General features: G+C 50.8%; 1 protein-coding gene and 6 non-coding genes across 7 annotated transcripts in view; 1 reads left to right on the forward strand and 6 right to left on the reverse strand.

Moving 5' to 3' along the window:
- trnal-uaa (transfer RNA leucine (anticodon UAA)) lies at positions 1-83 on the reverse strand. Its single transcript has one exon. It is a non-coding gene; the product is annotated as a tRNA-Leu (tRNA).
- Positions 84-1,083: 1,000 nt separating this feature from the next.
- trnal-uaa (transfer RNA leucine (anticodon UAA)) lies at positions 1,084-1,166 on the reverse strand. The gene has a single exon. It is a non-coding gene; the product is annotated as a tRNA-Leu (tRNA).
- An 810-nt stretch (positions 1,167-1,976) lies between these two features.
- trnal-uaa (transfer RNA leucine (anticodon UAA)) lies at positions 1,977-2,059 on the reverse strand. The gene has a single exon. It is a non-coding gene; the product is annotated as a tRNA-Leu (tRNA).
- Positions 2,060-4,209: 2,150 nt separating this feature from the next.
- trnal-uaa (transfer RNA leucine (anticodon UAA)) lies at positions 4,210-4,292 on the reverse strand. The gene has a single exon. It is a non-coding gene; the product is annotated as a tRNA-Leu (tRNA).
- A 984-nt stretch (positions 4,293-5,276) lies between these two features.
- On the reverse strand, positions 5,277-5,359 carry trnal-uaa (transfer RNA leucine (anticodon UAA)). The gene has a single exon. It is a non-coding gene; the product is annotated as a tRNA-Leu (tRNA).
- A 1,553-nt stretch (positions 5,360-6,912) lies between these two features.
- trnas-aga (transfer RNA serine (anticodon AGA)) lies at positions 6,913-6,996 on the forward strand. Its single transcript has one exon. It is a non-coding gene; the product is annotated as a tRNA-Ser (tRNA).
- Positions 6,997-17,758: 10,762 nt separating this feature from the next.
- LOC137310359 (junctophilin-3-like) overlaps positions 17,759-20,925 on the reverse strand; it is a 34,331-nt gene continuing 31,164 nt past the window's right edge. The window contains exons 4-5 of the mRNA XM_067978207.1: positions 19,939-20,438; positions 17,759-17,812 (exon numbers count right to left, since the gene is read on the reverse strand). Of these exons, the coding sequence (XP_067834308.1) occupies positions 17,759-17,812; positions 19,939-20,438 (554 nt within the window). The remainder of the gene's footprint in view (positions 17,813-19,938; positions 20,439-20,925) is intronic.

Below are 20,925 nucleotides of genomic sequence, written 5' to 3' on the forward strand. Positions count from 1 at the left end.
TACCAGGAGTGGGGTTCGAACGCACGTGGGAATAAACCCATTGGATCTTAAGTCCAACGCCTTAACCACTCGGCCATCCTGGTGGTTTTAGGTAAATATACACAGACACAGATATACACACAGACAGACACAAACACACAAACAGACAGACACAAATATACAAACAGACAGACACGCATTACACACAGACACACACATTACACAGACAGACACAAATATACACACAGACACAAATATACACACAGACACACACATTACACACAAACACTCACACATTACACACAGACAGACACAAATATACACAGACACACACATTACACACAGACACACACAAATATACACACACACACATTACCATAGGCCCGGCAGGCTGTGTCCTAGGGTAACCCATGGGCTCTGGGCCAGCCCAATATTGACCCAGCCTGGAATAATCTTAGAATAAGGGGCTGCTCTTTCAAAATTGAGATGAGGAGAAACTTCTTCACTCAGTGGGTAGTAGGTCTGTGGAATTTGCTGCCCCAGGAAGCTGTGGAAGCTACATCATTAAATAAATTTAAAACAGAAATAGACAGTTTCCAAGAAGTAAAGGGAATTAGGGGTTACGGGGAGCGGGCAGGAAATTGGACATGAATTTAAATTTGAGGTTAGGATCAGATCAGCCATGATCTTATTGAATGGCGGAGCAGGCTCGAGGGGCCGATTGGCCTACTCCTGCTCCTATTTCTTATGTTCTTATGTTCTTAGACACAAATATACACACAGACACACACATTACACACAGACAGACACAAATATACACACACACACATTACACACAGACACACACAAATATACACACAGACACAAATATACACAGACACACACAGACACAAATATACACACATTACACAGAGACAGACACAAATATACAAACAGACACACACACAGAACACAGACAGACACAAATATACACACAGACACAAATATACACACAGAAACATACATTACTCTGCCTTTCTGTTAAACAAGTTAAACAAATGGTCATCAAATAAATAATTAAATCAGGTTCACTGGAACATAAAGTGCATCTGGGTATTAAAGAGCTACCAGGAGTGGGGTTCGAACCCACGCGGGTATAAACCCATTGGATCTTAAGTCCAACGCCTTAACCACTTGGCCATCCCGGTGCCTTTAGTTTGCTGCTGTGTGTGTCTATGTGTGTCTGTGTGTATATTTATATCTGTCTATGTGGTAGTGCATGTGTGTATATCTGTCTCTGTGTATGTGTCTGTGTGTGTCTGTGTCTGTGTATGTGTGTGTGGGTATCTGTGTCTGTGAGTGTGTCAGTGTGTGTACGTGTCTGTCTGCATGTCTTTGAAATTCTTCCTCCCCATCGCGGAATTAAAGGCCGTCTCCTGACAGACACACACACACACACACACACACAGAGTGACAGGTGATTTTTGTTCTATTTCTGTCGTAGATTTTGTGAAATCTTGTAGAGCAACTAAAATAAGGATAAAACTCGAGGTTTTAAAAGCGGTGGAATTTTAATTCACCTAAGAATTATTAATTCTACCAGAAGTTTACTGAATGTTGAAATGTGGAGATCAGAACCTGTACGTCTCCCTGTACATCTGAGTCACTCTTTGTGTATAGGTATGTGTGTGTCTGTCTGCATGTGAGTCTTTGTGTGTGTCCTTGTGCATGTGTCTCTGGCTGTGTGTGTGTGTGTGTGTGTCTGTGTGCGTGTGTGTGTAATGTGTCTGTCTCACTTCTTGTACGCTTTTCTGAGTGTCTCTCTCTCTGTCACTCTCTCCCGCGCTCCCCAATCACTTTATTCTGGACCTTCACTAACAGAGAGATGGAAATGTGAAAGGTGAATCTTCTTTCAACAGTGGCCCCTGGAAAGTTAAACAAACTGTCATCAAATAAATAATTAAATCAGGTTCACTGGAACATAAAGTGTGTCTGACACCATCTGGGTATTAAAGAGCTACCAGGAGTGGGGTTCGAACCCACGCGGTTATAAACCCATTGGATCTTAAGTCTAACGCCTTAACCACTCGGCCACCCCGATACCGTTGGATGATTTGTATGTCTGTGTGTGTGATAGTGTGTGTTTTTCTATGTGTGTCTGTCTGTGTGTGTGTGCCTGTGTGTGTATTTGTGTCTGTGTGTATTGTGTCTGTGTGTATTGTGTGTGTGTGTCTGTGTGTATATTTGTGTTTGACTGTGTGTAATGTGTGTGTATATTTGTGTTTGCCTGTGTGTAGTATGTCTGTGTGTATATTTGTGTCTGTGTGTATTTTGTGTGTGTGCCTGTGTGTATATTTGTGTTTGCCTGTGTGTAATGTGTGTGTGTGTGTGTGTGTATATTTGTGTTTGCCTGTGTGTAGTATGTCTGTGTGTATATTTGTGTCTGTGTGTATTTTGTGTGTATGTGTGTGTCTGTGTGTATATTTGTGTTTGACTGTGTGTGTGTATATTTGTGTTTGCCTGTGTGTAGTATGTCTGTGTGTATATTTGTGTCTGTGTGTATTTTGTGTGTGTGCCTGTGTGTATATTTGTGTTTGCCTGTGTGTAATGTGTGTGTGTGTGTGTATATTTGTGTTTGCCTGTGTGTAGTATGTCTGTGTGTATATTTGTGTCTGTGTGTGATGTGTGTGTGTGTCTGTGTGTATATTTGTGTTTGCCTGTGTGTAATGTGTGTCCGTCTGTGTGTATATTTGTGTCTGACTGTGTGTAATGTATGTGTGTGTGTGTGTGTATTTGTGTCTGTGTGTATTTTGTGTGTGTGCCTGTGTGTATATTTGTGTTTGCCTGTGTGTAAAGTGTGTGTGTGTGTGTATATTTGTGTTTGCCTGTGTGTAGTATGTCTGTGTGTATATTTGTGTCTGACTGTGTGTAATGTGTGTGTGTGTGTCTGTGTGTATATTTGTGTTTGCCTGTGTGTCGTATGTCTGTGTGTATATTTGTGTCTGTGTGTATTTTGTGTGTGTGTGTGTGTCTGTGTGTATATTTGTGTCTGACTGTGTGTAATGTGCGGGAGAGAGTGACAGAGAGAGAGAGAGAGAGAGACCCACACAGAAAAGCGTAGAAAAGTGAGGGAGACACACACAGATACTCACATATAATGCACAAACTCACCCTCTCTGTCGCTCGCTCTCTCTCTCTGCCTCTCTCCATGTCTCTCTGTTTCTATTTTATGTCTGTGCGTTTCTCGCTCTGTCTCTCTCTCTTTCTCTTTCTCTCGCCATGTCTAAGAAACATAAGAAATAGGAGCAGGAGCCGGCCATTCGGCCCCTCGATCCTGCTCCGCCGTTCAATCAGATCGCGGCTGATCTTCGACCTCAACTCCACTTTCCTGCCCGATCCCCATATCCCTTGATTCCCCGAGAGTCCAAAAATCTATCGATCTCAGCCTTGAATATACTCAACGACTCAGCATCCACAGCCCTCTGGGGGAGAGAATTCCAAAGATTCACCACCCTCTGAGTGAAGAAATTCCTCCTCATCTCAGTCTTGGATGGCCGAACCCTTATCTTGAGAATTTCAGCATCCAATATTGCAGATAAATTGCAACAGAAGCAGCAAAATTGTTAAGGGGAAAACAGAACAGTAGTCGAACCTGCGCGGGGAGACCCCAATGGATTCTTAGTCTATCGCCCAGCCATCGGGAACATCCTCCCTGCATCCAGTCTGTCTAGTCCTGTTAGAATTTTATGCGTTTCAATGAGATCCCCTCTCATTCTTGTAAACTCTAGTGAATACAGGCCGAGTCGACCCAATCTCTCCTCATACGTCAGTCCTGCCATCCCAGGAATCAGTCTGGTGAACCTTCACTGCACTCCCTCTACGGCAAGTATATCCTTTCTTAGGTAAGGAGACCAAAACTGCACACACTACTCCAGATGTGGTCTCACCAAGGCCCTGTATAACTGCAGTAAGACATCCCCGCTCCTGTACTCAAATCCTCTTGCAATGAAGACCAACATACCATTCGCCTTCCTAACTGCTTGCTGCACCTGAATGTTAGCTTTCAGTGACTGGTGTACAAGGACACCCAGGTCCCTTTGTACATCAACATTCCCCAATCTATCACCATTTAAATAATACTCTGCCTTTCTGTTAAACAAGTTAAACAAACTGTCATCAAATAAATAATTAAATCAGGTTCACTGGAACATAAAGTGCGTCTGACAGCATCTGGGTATTAAATTAAAGAGCTACCAGGAGTGGGGTTCGAACCCACGCGGGAATAAACCCATTGGATCTTAAGTCCAACGCCTTAACCACTCGGCCATCCTGGTGGTTTTGGGTAAATATACACAGACACAGATATACACACAGACAGACACAAACAGACAGACACAAATATACAAACAGACAGACACGCATTACACACAGACACACACATTACACAGACAGACACAAATATACACACAGACACACACATTACACACAAACACTCACAAATATACACACAGACACAAATATACACACAGACACACACATTACACACAAACACTCACAAATATACACACAGACACAAATATACACACAGACACAAATATACACACATTACACACAGACACAAATATACACACATTACACACAGACACACACATTACACACAAACACTCACAAAAAAACACACAGACACAAATATACACACAGACACAAATATACACACATTACACACAGACACACACATTACACACAGACACACACATTACACACAGACACACACATTACACAGACAGACACAAATATACACACAGACACACACATTACACACAAACACTCACAAATATACACACAGACACAAATATACACACAGACACACACATTACACAGACAGACACAAATATACACAGACACACACATTACACAGACAGACACAAATATACACACAGACACACACATTACACACAAACACTCACAAATATACACACAGACACAAATATACACACAGACACACACATTACACACAGACAGACAGAAATATATACACACACATTACACACAGACACACACAAATATACACACAGACACATTACACACAGACACACACAAATATACACATAGACACAAATATACACAGACACACACAGACACAAACACAAATATACACAGACACACACAGACACAAATATACACAGACACAAATATACACACAGAAACACACATTACTCTGCCTTTCTGTTAAACAAGTTAAACAAATGGTCATCAAATAAATAATTAAATCAGGTTCACTGGAAGATAAAGTGCATCTGGGTATTAAATTAAAGAACTACCAGGAGTGGGGTTCGAACCCACGCGGGTATAAACCCATTGGATCTTAAGTCCAACGCCTTAACCACTCGGCCATCCTGGTACCGTTGGTTAGCTTGTATGTCTGTGTGTGTGATAGTGTGTGTTTTCCTGTGTGTGTCTGTCTCTGTGTCTCTGTGTGTGAGTGTGTCTGTGTATGTATCTCCGTGTGAGTGTGCCTGTGTGTGTATTGTGTGTGTGCCTGTGTGTATATTTGTGTTTTTACTGTGTTTAATGTGTGTGTCTGTCTGTGTGTATTATGTGTGTGTGTGCCTGTGTGTATATTTGTGTTTGCCTGTGTGTAATGTATGTGTGTGTGTGCCTGTGTGTATATTTGTGTCTGCCTGTGTGTGATGTGTGTCCGTCTGTGTGTATATTTGTGTCTGTGTGTATTTTGTGTGTGTGTCTGTGTGCATATTTGTGTTTGCCTGTGTGTAATGTATGTGTGTGTGTGCCTGTGTGTATATTTGTGTCCGTCTGTGTGTATATTTGTGTTTGCCTGTGTGTAATGTGTGTCCGTCTGTGTGTATATTTGTGTCTGTGTGTATTTTGTGTGTGTGTCTGTGTGTATATTTGTGTTTGCCTGTGTGTAATGTATGTGTGTGTGTGTGCCTGTGTGCATATTTGTGTCCGTCTGTGTGTATATTTGTGTCTGCCTGTGTGTAATGTGTGTCCGTCTGTGTGTATATTTGTGTTTGCCTGTGTGTAATGTATGTGTGTGTGTGTGCCTGTGTGTATATTTGTGTCCGTCTGTGTGTATATTTGTGTTTGCCTGTGTGTAATGTGTGTCCGTCTGTGTGTATATTTGTGTTTGCCTGTGTGTCGTATGTCTGTGTGTATATTTGTGTCTGACTGTGTGTAATGTGTGTGTGTGTGTGTCTGTGTGTGCTTGTGTCTCACTTTGTCTGTGATTTTCTGAGTGTCTCTCTATCATGCTGTCACTCTTTCCCCCACTCCCCGTGTCATTTTACTCTGGACCTCGACTAACAAAGAGATGGAAATGTGAAATGTGAGACCTTTTTCAACAGGGTTCAGGGAAGGGTCAATTTATAAATCTGAAGAGAGAAGTCAGGGCCATCGAGCAGTGCAGTGATTTGGGTAAAGATAAGCAGAGTGTGTCAGGATGGTAAAGGTTAACGTCAAAAGTTGATGTGGGGAGGGCAGGAGAGAAAGAAAGAGACAGAGACCCAATCAGAAAAGCAGAGAAAATGGAGAAAATTGAAACACACACACAGACAGACAGACAGACACATATATACACACAGACAGACACATATATACACACAGACAGACAAACGTATACACACAGAAACAGACGCATATATGTAAACACAGACAGACACATATACACACAGACAGACACATATATACACACAGACACATATACACACACAGACAGACACACAGAAACAGACACATATACACACCGAAACAGACACATATACACACAACCTCCTGTCAGATTTATTATTTTGTTGTCTTTTCCCTGTAGGATTTTAAGAAGAAAGACATGTTTCATCTTCCAGATGTTGGGGGCTGGATTCTTGGGGCCCGTCTGTTCCGGATCGATGGATGTTGCGATTTTAACTGAGCATCATTGCAGAGCGTGGGCCATCAGTAGTCGTGGCCGAGTGGTTAAGGCGATGGACTAGAAACCCATTGGAGGTTCTCCCCGCGCAGGTTCGAATCCTGCCGACTACGGTGAGTTTCATTCCCGTTCATCTCTGCGTTTCAAGAGTGAAAATAATTCTGGGGTGAATTAAAATTCCGTGGCTTTTAATATCTCGAGATTCACGCTCGTTTTAATTTAGCTGCAAGATTTCACGAAACCTTCGACAGGAATAGAACAAAAGTCAGCCAAATTACCGATCGTCTTTCTCTCTGTCTGTTTGAGTCACTCTATGTGTGTGTGTGTCTGTTTGTGTGTGTGTGTGTCTCCTTGTGTGTGTGTGTGTGTGTGTGTGTGTGTCTCACATTATCTGTGTTTTTCTGATAGGGTCTCTGCCTCTTTCTCTCTCTCACTCCCTCCCTCACTCCCCACATAACTTTACTCTGGACACGATCCAACAAAGAGATGGAAAGTTCCTAGAATCATAGAAAATAGGAACAAGAGTAGGCCATTCGGCCCCTCGGGCCTGCCCCGTCATTCAAAATGATCATGGCCGACCGTCTAACTCAGTACCCTGTTCCCGCTTTTTCCCCATATCCCTTGATCCCTTTAGCATTAAGAAATATATCGATCTCCTTCTTGAATACATCTAATGACTTGGCCTCCACTGCCTTCTATGGTAGAGAATTCCACAGGTTCACCACCCTCTGAGTGAAGAAATTTCTCCTCATCTCAGTTCTAAATGGCCGACCCCGTATCCTGAGACTGTGACCCCTGGTTCTGGACTCCCCAGCCTTCGGGAACATCCTCCCTGAATCTAGTCTGTCGAGTCCTGTTAGAATTTTATATGTTTCGATGAGATCCCCTCTCATTCTTCTAAACTCCAGTGAATATAGGCCTAGTCGACCCAATCTCTCCTCGTACGTCAGTCCTGCCATCCCAGGAATCAGTCTGGTAAACCTTCGTTGCACTCCCTCCATGGCAAGGACATCCTTCCTCAGATAAGGAGACCAAAACTGCACACAATACTCCAGATGTGGTCTCACCAAGGCCCCGTACAACTGCAGTAAGACATCCCTGCTCCTGTACTCAAATCCTCTTGCAATGAAGGCCAACATACCATTCGCCTTCCTAACTGCTTGCTGCACCCGATTGCTCGCTTTCATAACCCCTTTCTGAAAGGCTGGGAGACGCATCTACTATTTTACTAAATCTACCTTGGAATAATCAGAGATTTAAAGTGAACAGAAGGAAAGATTCCATATCTAAAATGAACACTTTGTGCAGATTTGATCCCATTATCATTTCTCACCTGTATGTTTGTAGATTCAATGGGTATTTCTCAATCCATTGCTAAATCTCTTGATCTGAAGATTATTGTCAGCCATGGCTTTGGTGCTGGGTGCGGTGGCCGAGTAGTCAGTCCGTGGTCTCGCAGACTGTGCGTTCGCTCCCCGTCCGTACCTGATTTTGACTTCAACCTTTAACGGAACGATTCTTCCGAAGCCTCTTCATCGCCCTGTGACCCCGTGCCTCGGTCAAACTCCCCGGAGAGTCTTCGTGCTGTTGCACAGCGATGGATGGTTGCGATTTTCACCGAGCAGCAGAGGTGCTCGGAACCATGAAGGGTTTTGAGGGAGTAAATAAGGAGAGACTGTTTCCAGGGGGGGGCAGGAGGGTCGGGAACCAGAGGACACGGATTTAAGGCGATCGGGGAAAGAGCCAGAGGGGGAGATGAGGAGGATGTTTTTTTAACGCAGCGAGTTGTGATGATCTGGAATTCGCTGCCTGAAAGGGCGGTGGGAGCAGATTCAATAATAACTTTCAAAAGGGGAATCGGAGAAATACTGGAAGGGGAAAAATTTGACGGGGTTACGGGGATAGACCCCGCCGTGGAACAGCGGACAATAATGCTCATCAGGAGCTGCACTCAGAACCAATAGATTTAGCGACAGACTGAGAAATGGACCTTCAGACAAACGGATCAGTGGAGCTGCTGAAACCCGGACAAACCGCGCTCATTATGGGCTGGACGCAAAACAGGAAGGAAGAGACTGAACCTCAGGAGGGCACAGCCAGGAGCAACAGAGTGGTCATGACCAAGAGGTTAAGGTGATGGACTAATAAATCCATTGGGATCTTCCTGTGCAGGTTTGAATCCTGCCGACTACTGTCTCAGTTCTTTGGTTGAAAGAAACTGACTATTTTTGACTGGAACACGAACCAGTCCCAAAATGATCTCCTCCCTCTGAGAGACCCACGAACGATAAATCCAACGGTGACATCAAAACTAAAAGACGAGTAAGATGAAACTACATCACCATCTTTTGTGGCTGTGGACACTCAGTCGTTGAGGGTATTCAAGGATGCGATCGATAGATTTTTGGACTCCGGGGGAATCGAGGGATATGGAGATCGGTGGCCCAAATGGAAAGGGGGTCAGTCTCGTTAACCGAAGAGCGTGGGTCCCACCCCATCCGTACCTGCTTTACCCTCCAATCTTCAACAAGATCATTTTCCCAACTTGGCCCCATGTGCTTGTCTCTCAGTTTTTGGTCTCCTTATCCACGGAAGGATATTCTTGCCTTAGAGGCGGTGCAACGAAGGTTCACCAGGTCGATTCCTGGGATGAGAGGGTTGTCCTACGGGGAGAGATTGAGTAGAATGGGCCGATCCTCTCTGGAGTTGGGAAGGACGAGAGGTGATCTCATCGAGACGTGTAAGATTCTGAGGGGGGCTTGACAGGGTGGACGCTGAGAGGCTGTTTAGAAGCATAGAATTGTAACAGCATGGAAGGAGGCCATTCAGCCCATCGAGTCCGGGCCGGCTCTACGCAAGGGCCATCCAGCTAGTCCCACTGCCCTCCCCGCCCGATAATGCACGAAGCATTCACAACAGGGCAGACGGACTGATGATACAAATAGGGATAAAAGGGTTTGATCCAGTGGCCATTACTGAGACGTGGTTGCAAGGTGACCAAGGTTGGGAGCTAAATATTCCAGGATACTTGACTTTCCGAGACGATCGGAAGAATGGAAAAGTTTGGGAAGGGGAGGGGTATTCCTGACAATAGAGGATGAGATAAGAGCAGTAATGAGACAGAAACTTGGCTCAGAAAATCGGGATGTAGAATCAGTCTGGGTGGATAAATAACAAAGGGTCCCATCCACTCTATCTAGGCCCCTCGTAGTTTTACACACCTCAATTAATTCACCCCTCAGCCTCCCCCGCTCCAAAGAAAACAACCCCAGCCTATCCGATCTTTCCTCATAGCTAAGAGTGAGAGAGGCAGAGGGGAGAGAGACAGAAAGAGAGAGAGAGAGAGAGACAGAGAGTGAAAGGGAGAGAGAGAGAGAGGGAGAGAGAGAGGGAGACAGAGTGAGAGACACAGAAAGAGAGAGAGAGGGAGAGAGAAAGACAGAGCGAGCGAGAGGGAGAGACAGAGTGAGAGGGAGAGACAGAGAGCGAGTGAGAGGGAGAGAGAGAGAGAGAGAGACAGAGAGAGAGGGAGAGAGGGAGAGAGAGAGGGGGAGAAAGAGACAGAAAGAGAGAAAGTCCGAGAGGGAGAGAGAGAGAGAGACAGAAAGCGAGCGAGCGAGAGAGAGACAGAGAGAGGGAGAGAGACAGAGAGAGGGAGAGAGCGAGCGAGCGAGAGAGAGACAGAGAGAGGGAGAGAGACAGAGAGAGGGAGAAAGCGAGCGAGCGAGAGAGAGACAGAGAGAGGGAGAGAGACAGAGAGAGGGAGAGAGCGAGAGAGAGACAGAGAGCGAGAGAGAGAGAGAGACAGAGAGTCAGCGAGAGGGAGAGACAGAGAGACAGAGAGTGAGAGAAAGACAGAGAGCGAGTGCGAGGGAGAGAGACGGAGAGAGAGGGAGAGAGACAGAAAGCGAGAGAGAGAGACGGGGAGCGAGAGGGAGAGTCAGAGAGAGAGACAGATACTGAGAGAGACGCAGTGATATTTTTGATAATCTTGTTTATTGATTTTTTTCATACAATACTCTTGTCATTTCAGCAATCCAAAAAAGAACATTTTGAAATATATCAGCGACCAGTGCAAATATCAGTAGCTCTAAGTAATAAATGGTCTCATGCACTCTAAGGATTATGGGGCGAGAGGGGGCAATGATGCCCCAATGACATGCCAGTCTTCTGGCCCAGTGCCCCAAGGCCCCAGCCCTCCTGAAGGGCAATTAAGGCAGCGACTCCTTTGGTGACCGTTTCCCTGGACATCAGACTGACCCGACACTGCCCCCTGAACATCATTGGGTGCTGCTCCTCGGGGTGAGCTCTCTCTCCTATACCTCCCAGGGCAGGTACAGGGTTAGATACAGAGTAAAGCTCCCTCTACACTGTCCCATCAAACACTCCCAGGGCAGGTACAGGGTTAGATACAGAGTAAAGCTCCCTCTACACTGTCCCATCAAACACTCCCAGGGCAGGTACAGGGTTAGATACAGAGTAAAGCTCCCTCTACACTGTCCCATCAAACACTCCCAGGGGCAGGTACAGGGTTAGATACAGAGTAAAGCTCCCTCTACACCGTCCCATCAAACACTCCCAGGGCAGGTACAGGGTTAGATACAGAGTAAAGCTCCCTCTACACTGTCCCGTCAAACACTCCCATGGGCAGTTACAGGGTTAGATACAGAGTAAAGCTCCCTCTACACTGTCCCATCAAACACTCCCAGGGCAGGTACAGGGTTAGATACAGAGTAAAGCTCCCTCTACACTGTCCCGTCAAACACTCCCAGGGTCAGGTACAGGGTTAGATACAGAGTAAAGCTCCCTCTACACTGTCCCATCAAACACTCCCAGGGCAGGTACAGGGTTAGATACAGAGTAAAGCTCCCTCTACACTGTCCCATCAAACACTCCCAGGGTCAGGTACAGGGTTAGATACAGAGTAAAGCTCCCTCTACACTGTCCCGTCAAACACTCCCAGGGTCAGGTACAGGGTTAGATACAGAGTAAAGCTCCCTCTACACTGTCCCATCAAACACTCCCAGGGTCAGGTACAGGGTTAGATACAGAGTAAAGCTCCCTCTATACTGTCCCATCAAACACTCCCAGGGCAGGTACAGGGTTAGATACAGAGTAAAGCTCCCTCTACACTGTCCCATCAAACACTCCCAGGGCAGGTACAGGGTTAGATACAGAGTAAAGCTCCCTCTACACTGTCCCATCAAACACTCCCAGGGTCAGGTACAGGGTTAGATACAGAGTAAAGCTCCCTCTGCACTGTCCCATCAAACACTCCCAGGGTCAGGTACAGGGTTAGATACAGAGTAAACCTCCCTCTACACTGTTCCATCAAACACTCCCAGGGCAGGTACAGGGTTAGATACAGAGTAAAGCTCCCTCCACACTATCCCATCAAACACTCCCAGGGCAGGTACAGGTTAGATACAGAGTAAAGCTCCCTCTACACTGTCCCGTCAAACACTCCGGTGACAAGGGGAGAGGGGCTTGGGGCGGTGTTTATCGGACGGAATTAAGTTCTTTCGGAACGAAGAGAGACTTTTAAATCATGCAATCAATCTCAGACCATTTTAGGGGAAACAAGTTCAGGAGCCACGTTGAACAACGAGAAAAACAAAATCTGTCTTTAATTCCGTTTAAAACAGTCTTATTTAAATATTTATATAAAATAGACACAGGACACTTAACATACATCTATCTTTCTGTTTAAAAGGAAAATCCTTTCTCCGTGGGAGGATGGGCAAACTCCAAGAGAGGAATTTCTGGCTGAGCAGGAAGTCCCCGGCCAGACAGGAAGTCTCATGCCAGACCAGAAGTCCCCGGCCAGACAGGAAGTCTCATGCCAGACCAGGAAGTCCCCAACCAGACACGAAGTCTCATGCCAGACCAGGAAGATCCCGGCCAGACGGGAAGTCTCATGCCAGACAGGAAATCCCCAGCCAGACAGTAAGTCTCATGCCAGACAGGAAATCCCGGCCAGACAGGAAGTCTCATGCCAGACCAGGAAGTCCCCGGCCAGACAGGAAGTCTCATGCCAGACCAGGAAGTCCCCGGCCAGACGGGAAAGTCTCATGCCAGACCAGGAAGTCCCCGGCCAGACAGGAAGTCTCATGCCAGACCAGGAAGTCCCCGCCAGACAGGAAGTCTCATGCCAGACCAGGAAGTCCCCGGCCAGACAGGAAGTCTCATGCCAGACCAGGAAGTCCCCGGCCAGACAGGAAGTCTCATGCCAGACCAGGAAGTCCCCGGCCAGACAGGAAGTCTCTTGTCAGGCGCGAAATCCCCGGCCAGACGCGAAATCCCCGGCCAGACGCGAAATCCCGTGACGTTTCTGGCGAGGGGGGAAATGGGGGAAGCACTTCCTGTGGGGACAGGAAGCTCCTGTGACCAGTCCAACCCCGGAAGTTGCCCGCTTTGGCCCTTCCGCGGTCGGGTGGAAAGAGAGAAAACGGCGCAAAGGGAAATTGTCATCATCCCCCTCCCCGGGGAACGGGAGCCAGGCGGAACTTCCTGTTCGGCCATTGTCTCTCCGGAAGCTTCCGGGTCAGCCATCTTGGAAGGGAAATGGGAAGCCAAAGACGGAGTATTGAGGGAGGCTGGACCTCAATTCGAGATGGGATGCCCAGGGCTTACCAGCAGATGTGGGCCTAAAGGGTCCGTGGCCGGGGGGGGGGGTGGGGTTTGTACCTCTGCAAGACTCCACCCCAACAAGAAATGACTATTAAGGCTGAGATTTGCCCCTCCTTCCCCCTGCCCCTTTAAGTCCCAAGTCGGGCGGGTTGGACGGACGCTGGATCACGTTGCTATGGGCCAGGGAGGCAGCGGCAGGGCGGGGGAGGGGGGGGGGGGGGGGGGGAGGGAGGGAGTGGGGTAGGGAGTCACCCGGAATGATGTCCCGGGCACATGGCAAAGCCCTTTGAGAGATTCGCCGTCTGGATCTGGGCGTCCCTTCCGCTTGGACCCTCGCGTTCCGGGTCCATCCAATCGCGCCTCGGAGCCGGAGGGGCGGGGCGGCGCAGCATCGGTTGGGGGGTGGGGGGGGGGGGGGGGGTGGGGGGGGAGAACGAGAACCAATCAAACGGAGAGGAGTCATCGGCTCTCCCCCACCTCTCACGGGGGTTGGAATCTTCCAGCTTCACGTCGCCCCCCCCCGATCTCTTTCCGCCCAATGGCTCTCCCATCTAGGACGTCCAATGAAGATCCTCCAAGTTCGGCTCCGCCCGTGACCATCTCCGGCGGAACAGTCCATGTGAGAAGGTTTGGGGGGGGGGGGGGGGGGGGAGAGGGGGTGAGGAGGTGGTGCCATCCGGCGGAATAGTCCATGTGAGAAGGTTTGGGGGGGGGGAGGGCGGGGGGGGGGGGGGGGGTGAGGAGGTGGTGCCATCCGGCGGAATAGTCCATGTGAGAAGGTTTGGGGGGGGGGGGGAGGGGCGGGGGGGGGGGGGGTGAGGAGGTGGTGCCATCCGGCGGAATAGTCCATGTGAGAAGGTTTGGGGGGGGGGGGAGGGCGGGGGGGGGGGGGGGTGAGGAGGTGGTGCCATCCGGCGGAATAGTCCATGTGAGAAGGTTTGGGGGGGGGGAGGGCGGGGGGGGGGGGGGTGAGGAGGTGGTGCCATCCGGCGGAATAGTCCATGTGAGAAGGTTTGGGGGGGGGAGGGGCGGGGGGGGGGGGGTGAGGAGGTGGTGCCATCCGGCGGAATAGTCCATATGAGAAGGTGGGGGGGTGGGTGACGAGGTGGCCCCATGCCACCAAGCGCCAGGACCCTCTGCCTTCAATGACGTAGCCGCGGGTCTAGGGTCAGTGGATTTGCCCCACTGAAGATCCAAATTACCCCCTTCTTCTTGGCGGCTCCTCCCCCCCTCCCTCCCCAACACAGGCAATTCCCAAGACGCCTCAGGGTCCACTCCTCCTTCCCCCACACCCCCCCAACAAGAGACAAAAAAATGGCACTCACCGGCCCCCTTAAACCCCACCCCTCCACCCCAGAAAACAATTCCTCTTCCATTAAAAAAAAGACACGGCTGACCAGATGGTGGGATTGAAGGTATGACAGAGATGGGAAAATGGAGGGAACGGGGTGGGGGGGGGGCGGATATGGAGGGAATGGAGAGTCACGGAGGGAATGAGGGGTCACGGAGGGGGTTACGGAGGGAATGGGGGGTCACGGAGGGGGGTTACGGAGGGAACGGGGGGTTACGGAGGGGGTTACGGAGGGAATGGGGGGTTACGGAGGGGGTTACGGAGGGAACGGGGGGTTACGGAGGGGGTTACGGAGGGAACGGGGGGTTACGGAGGGGAATGGAGAGTGACGGAGGGAATGAGTGGTCAGGGAGTGGGATATGGAGGGAATGGAGAGTCACGGAGGGAATGAGGGGTCACGGAGGGGGTTATGGAGGGAATGGGGGGTTACGGAGGGGGTTACGGAGGGAACGGGGGGGTTACGGAGGGGGTTACGGAGGGAACGGGGGGTTACGGAGGGGGTTACGGAGGAACGGGGGGTTACGGAGGGGGTTGTGGAGGGAATGGAGAGTGACGGAGGGAATGAGGGTCACGGAGGGGGTTATGGAGGGAATGGAGAGTGACGGAGGGAATGAGTGGTCAGGGAGGGGGTTATGGAGGGAATGGGGGGTTACGGAGGGAATGGGGGGTCACGGAGGGGGTTATGGAGGGAATGGGGGTTAGGGAGGGGGTTATGGAGGGAATGGAGAGTGACGGAGGGAATGAGTGGTCAGGGAGGGGTTATGGAGGGAACGAGGGGTTACGGAGGGGGTTACGGAGGGAACGGGGGGTTACGGAGGGGGTTATGGAGGGAATGGAGAGTGACGGAGGGAATGAGGGGTCTCGGAGGGGGTTATGGAGGGAATGGAGAGTGACGGAGGGGAATGAGTGGTCAGGGAGGGGGGTTATGGAGGGAATGGGGGTTACGGAGGGAATGGGGGGTCACGGAGGGGGTTATGGAGGGAATGGGGGGTTACGGAGGGAATGGGGGGTCACGGAGGGGGTTATGGAGGGAATGGGGGTTACGGAGGGAATGGGGGGTCACGGAGGGGTTTATGGAGGGAATGGGGTTACGGAGGGGGTTATGGAGGGAACGGGGGGTTACAGAGGGAACAGGGGGGTTACGGAGGGATTACGGAGGTAATACAGGGGTGGTTACGGAGGAAATGGGAGTTATGGAGGGAATGAGGGGTCACGGAGGGAATGGAGAGTTAACGGAGGGAATGAGGGGTCACGGAGGGGGTTATGGAGGGAATGGGGGGTTACGGAGGGTGTTACGGAGGGAATAGGGGAGTTACAGAGGAAATGGGGGGGGGGGGTTACGGAGGAACAGAGGGTTACGGAGGGAACGGGGGGGGTTACGGAGGGAACGGGGGGGGTTACGGAGGGAACCGGGGGGGGGTTACGGAGGGAACGGGGGTGGGGTTACGGAGGGAACGGGGAGGTTACGGAGGGATTACGGAGGTAATACTGGGGGGTTACGGAGGGAAATGGTGGGGTCACGGAGTGAACGGAGGTCACGGAGGGCACGAGGGGGTTACGGAGGGCACTGGGGAGTTACGAACGGAACGGGGGGATTATGGGGGGAGACTGGAAGCTGTTTCCAGTGGGGTCCCGCAGGGCCTCGGTACTCGGTCTCTTGGTATATTAACGATTTGGACTTAAATGTGGGAGGCTTGATCCAGAAGTTTGCAGATGATACAAAAATTGGCCGTGTGGTTGATAGTGAGGAGGAAGCTGTAGACCTGCAGGAAGATATCAATGGACTGGTCAGGTGGGCAGAAAAGTGGCAAATGAATTCAATCCGGAGAAGTGTGAGGTAATGCATTTGGGAGAGCAAACAAGGCAAGGGAGTACAACAATAAATGGGAGGGATACTGAGAGGTGTGGAGGGAGTGAGGGACCTTGGAGTGCATGTCCACAGATCCCTGAAGGTAGCAGGACAGGTAGATAAGGTGGTTAAGAAGGCATATGGGATACTTTCCTTTATTAGCCGAGGAATAGAATATAAGAGCAGGGAGGTTATGCTGGAACTGTATAAAACACTAGTTAGGCCACAGCTCGAGTACTGGGCACAGTTCTGGTCACCACATCACAGGAAGGATGTGATCGCACTCGAGAGGAGATTTACGAGGATGTTGCCAGGGACTGGAGGAATTTTAGCCATGAGGAAAGATCGGAGAGGCTGGGGTTGTTCTCTATGAACAGAGGAGGCTGAGGGGAGATTTTAATTGAGGTGTATAAAATTATGAGGGGCCCAGATAGAGTGGACAGGAAGGACCTATTTCCCTTAGCGGAGAGGTCAATAACCAGGGGGCATGGATTTAAAGTGATTGTAGACGGATTAGAGGGGAGCTGAGGAGAGATGTTTTCACCCAGAGGGTGGTGGGGTCTGGAACTCACTGCCTCAGAGGGTGGGAGAGGCAGAAACCCTCAACTCATTTAAGAAGTACCTGGATGTGCACCTGAAGAGCCGTGACCTACAGGGCTACGGACCTGGAGCTGGAAAGTGGGATTGGGCCGGGTGGGATCATTTTCGGCCCAGCACGGACATGATGGGGCCGAATGGCCTCCTTCCGTAAATTTTTCTATGTTTCTATTACGGAGGGAACGGGGAGGTGGTTACGGAGGGAGTGGGGATGTTTACGGAGGGAAGGGGATGTTTACGGAGGGAAGGGGGATGTTTACGGAGGAAGGGGGAGGCGGTCACGGAGGGAAGGGGGATGTTCACGGAGGGAAGGGGGATGTTGGATGGCGGGGAGTGGGTTCAGAGGATTGCGGGACAGTCGGGGGGGTGGGGGGGGGGAAATGTGTCCCGGCCGGTGAAGAACGAGATGAATCAACTCCGACAAACGACGACAGCGGTACAGAAAGGTTCATCGCGGAAGCCGGGCGCTCCGGAGACGCAAAGCCTTCGTTGTGTAAACGGTCTGCGACAGAAATTAGTCAGACGGTGGCCTGAGAGGCTGGGGGAAAGTGGGGACGGCGGCGGGGGGAAAGGAGGAGGAGGGGGAAACGGGGGAGTGGGGGGGCCGGCCATCAGGTCAGGAAGAGTGACAACAGGTAAGCAACGCTCACGTTGGCAAAGATCACGGGCAGCAACCAGGAGCGGATTGGTGCACTGCAAAAGGAACAGTAGGGTTAATTGAGATCCTCGGTCCCACCCTCTTCCCTCCTTCTCTCTCTCTCTCTCATGGCTCGGCGGATTCAGGCACTGCCCTCTCACCCTCTCCGGCATCTCTCCCTCTGAGCTTCTCTCTCAACGCCCCTGACCCCCTTGGACCCTGTAAGAGTCTGAGGGGGGGGCTTGTTGACCGGGTAGATGTTCAGAGGCTGTTTCCCACCCCTGTCTGGAGAGTCTGGAACCAGGGGGGCACAGTCTCGGGATAAGGGGTCGGCCATCCAAGACTGAGATGAGGAGGAATTTCTTCACTCGGAGGGTGGTGAATCTTTGGAATTCTCCTCCCCCCAGAGGGCTGTGGACGCTCAGTCGTTGAGTGCATTCAAGGCTGAGATCGATAGGTTTTTGGGGAGATCGAGGGATACGGGGATCGGGCGGGAAAGTGGAGTTGAGGTCGAAGATCAGCCGCGATCCGATTGAACGGCTCGAGGGGCCGAATGGCCCACTCCTGCTCCTATTCCTGATATCTCTCCCCTCCGGTCTACGCCTCCCTGCACCCTCGCTGTGTCAGAATCAAGATCCATCCCCCCCTTCCTCTAATTCATCCTGTCTCAGGAACCTCCAAGGAAATCTGAGACCCTTCACACTATCCACCACCCCGCGTGTCCCCCCTCCCTCCCCTGCAACCATCCTCCCCCGGAATCGGCAGAGATTTGAAATCCCCAAGCTTGGGATCCACTGACCGATTCTTCCTGATCTCATAGTATCGTAGTAGATACAGCTCGGGAGGCCACTCGTCCATCGAGCCTCTATGAAAGGGCTATCAATTAGTCCCACTCCCCCTGCTCTCCGCCCCCCCACCCCACCGTAGGAATATAGGAGCAGGAGGAGGCCATTCGGCCCCTCGAGCCTGTCCCGCCATTCATTGAGATCACGGCTGATCTGTGACCTGACTCCATCTCCCCGCCTCGGCCCCAAATCCCTTAATAACTTTTGGTTAACAAAAATCTATCAATCTCAGATCTAAAGTTAGCAATTGAGCTAGCATCAACTGCTGTTTGCGGAAGTGAGTTCCAAACTTCTCCCACCCTTTGTGTGTAGAAGTGTTTCCAAACTTCACTCCTGAAAGTCCTGGCTCTAATTTTTGTCCCGAGTCCCCAACCAGCGGAAATAGTTTCTCTCTATCCACCCTATCAGTTCCCCTGAATATCTTGAAAACTTCAATCAAATCACCCCTTAATCTTCTAAATTCCAGGAAATACAACCCTAGTTTTGTGTAATCTCTCCTCGTAATTTAACCCTTGGAGTCCAGGTATCATTCTAGTAAATCTACCCTGCGGTGAGTGTGAGTGGGTGAGTGTGAGTGGGTGAGTGTGAGGTGGGTGAGTGTCAGTGTGAGTGTGTGTGAGTGTGTCAGTGTGAGTGTGAGTATATTTCAGTGTGACTGTCAGTGTGGAGTGTGAGTGTGAGTGTGCATGAGTGTGTGAGTGTGAGTGTGCGTGAGTGTCAGATTGAGTGTGAGTGTGTGTGAGTGTGTCAGTGTATGTGAGTGTGAGTGTGAGTGTCAGTGTGAGTGTGTCAGTGTATGTGAGTGTGAGTGTGAGTGTCAGTGTGAGTGTGAGTGTGTCAGTGTATGTGAGTGTGAGTGTCAGTGTGAGTGTGTCAGTGTATGTGAGTGTGAGTATCAGTGTGAGTGTGAGTGTGTCAGTGTGAGTGTAAGTATATGTCAGTGTCAGTGTGTCAGTGTGAGTGTGTCAGTGTGAGTGTGTCAGTGTGAGTGTGTCAGTAAGTACATGTGAGTGTGTCAGTGTCAGTGTGAGTGTGTCAGTGTGAGTGTGTCAGTGTGAGTGTGAGTGTGAGGACGGGACTCGATGGTCCAGTCACTCCCCCCACCCCCCCCCCCCGACCCTCCCTCTGCCCGTTAATGCTCCTCACCGTTTGCTGGGCCTGTCCCCGGGCCTCGCTCTCTCCCTCCTCCGTCTCTTCCCTCCACTCGGGCCCTGCGAGCTCAGCCTCGCCCCTTGGCCCACGGTCTCGGTCACTCCCCGCGGCCTCCCCGTCCCGGCAGTCGAAGAAATCGCAGTCCTCGTCCCGGCCGGGCTCCGTCTCCGTCTCCGTCTCCTCCAGCCAGTCCTCGCACCAGACCTCCGGTTCCGAGAGGTCGCTGGCCCAGGCCTCTCCGTTCTGGCCCTGGTGAGGCCTCTCCCTGCTCCGGGTCTGAGGCCCGCTTCTGGGCCGCTGCTCCCCCTCCCCGATCGGCGAGTCGACGCAGCCGGGCGGCGGCCGCAGCTTTGGGCTCAGGTCCGGAGCGACCCCTGAGCGGGGGAAGCCGTTAGTGTAGAGCCCGGGGCTCGTACAGTCCGAGAGCAGGCCCAGGCCCAGGCCCAGGAGGTGGAAGTCCCTGCTCCTCCGAATCGGCCGCCAGCTTCTGCAGGCTGAGGAGGGAGAGGGAGAGTGAGTCAGGGAGGGGAGAGTGAGACAGGGAGGGGGAGAGTGAGACGGGGAGGGGGGAGAGTGAGGACAGGGAGAGGGAGAGTGAGTCAGGGAGGGGGGAGAGTGAGACAGGGAGGGGGAGAGTGAGACAGGGAGGGGGAGAGTGAGACAGGGAGGGGGAGAGTGAGACAGGGAGAGGGAGAGTGAGTCAGGGAGGGGGAGAGTGAGACAGGGAGGGGGGAGTAGTGAGACAGGGAGGGGGAGAGTGAGACAGGGAGGGGGAGAGTGAGACAGAGAGAGGGAGAGTGAGACAGAGAGAGGGAGAGTGAGACAGAGAGAGGGAGAGTGAGACAGAGAGAGGGAGAGTGAGACAGGGAGGGGGAGAGGTGAGACAGAGAGAGGGAGAGTTGAGACAGAGAGAGGGAGAGTGAGACAGAGAGGAGGGAGAGTGAGACAGGGAGGGGGAGAGTGAGACAGGGAGGGGGAGAA

This window comes from Heptranchias perlo, unplaced genomic scaffold, assembly GCF_035084215.1.
Source record: "Heptranchias perlo isolate sHepPer1 unplaced genomic scaffold, sHepPer1.hap1 HAP1_SCAFFOLD_244, whole genome shotgun sequence".
NCBI lineage: Eukaryota > Metazoa > Chordata > Chondrichthyes > Hexanchiformes > Hexanchidae > Heptranchias > Heptranchias perlo.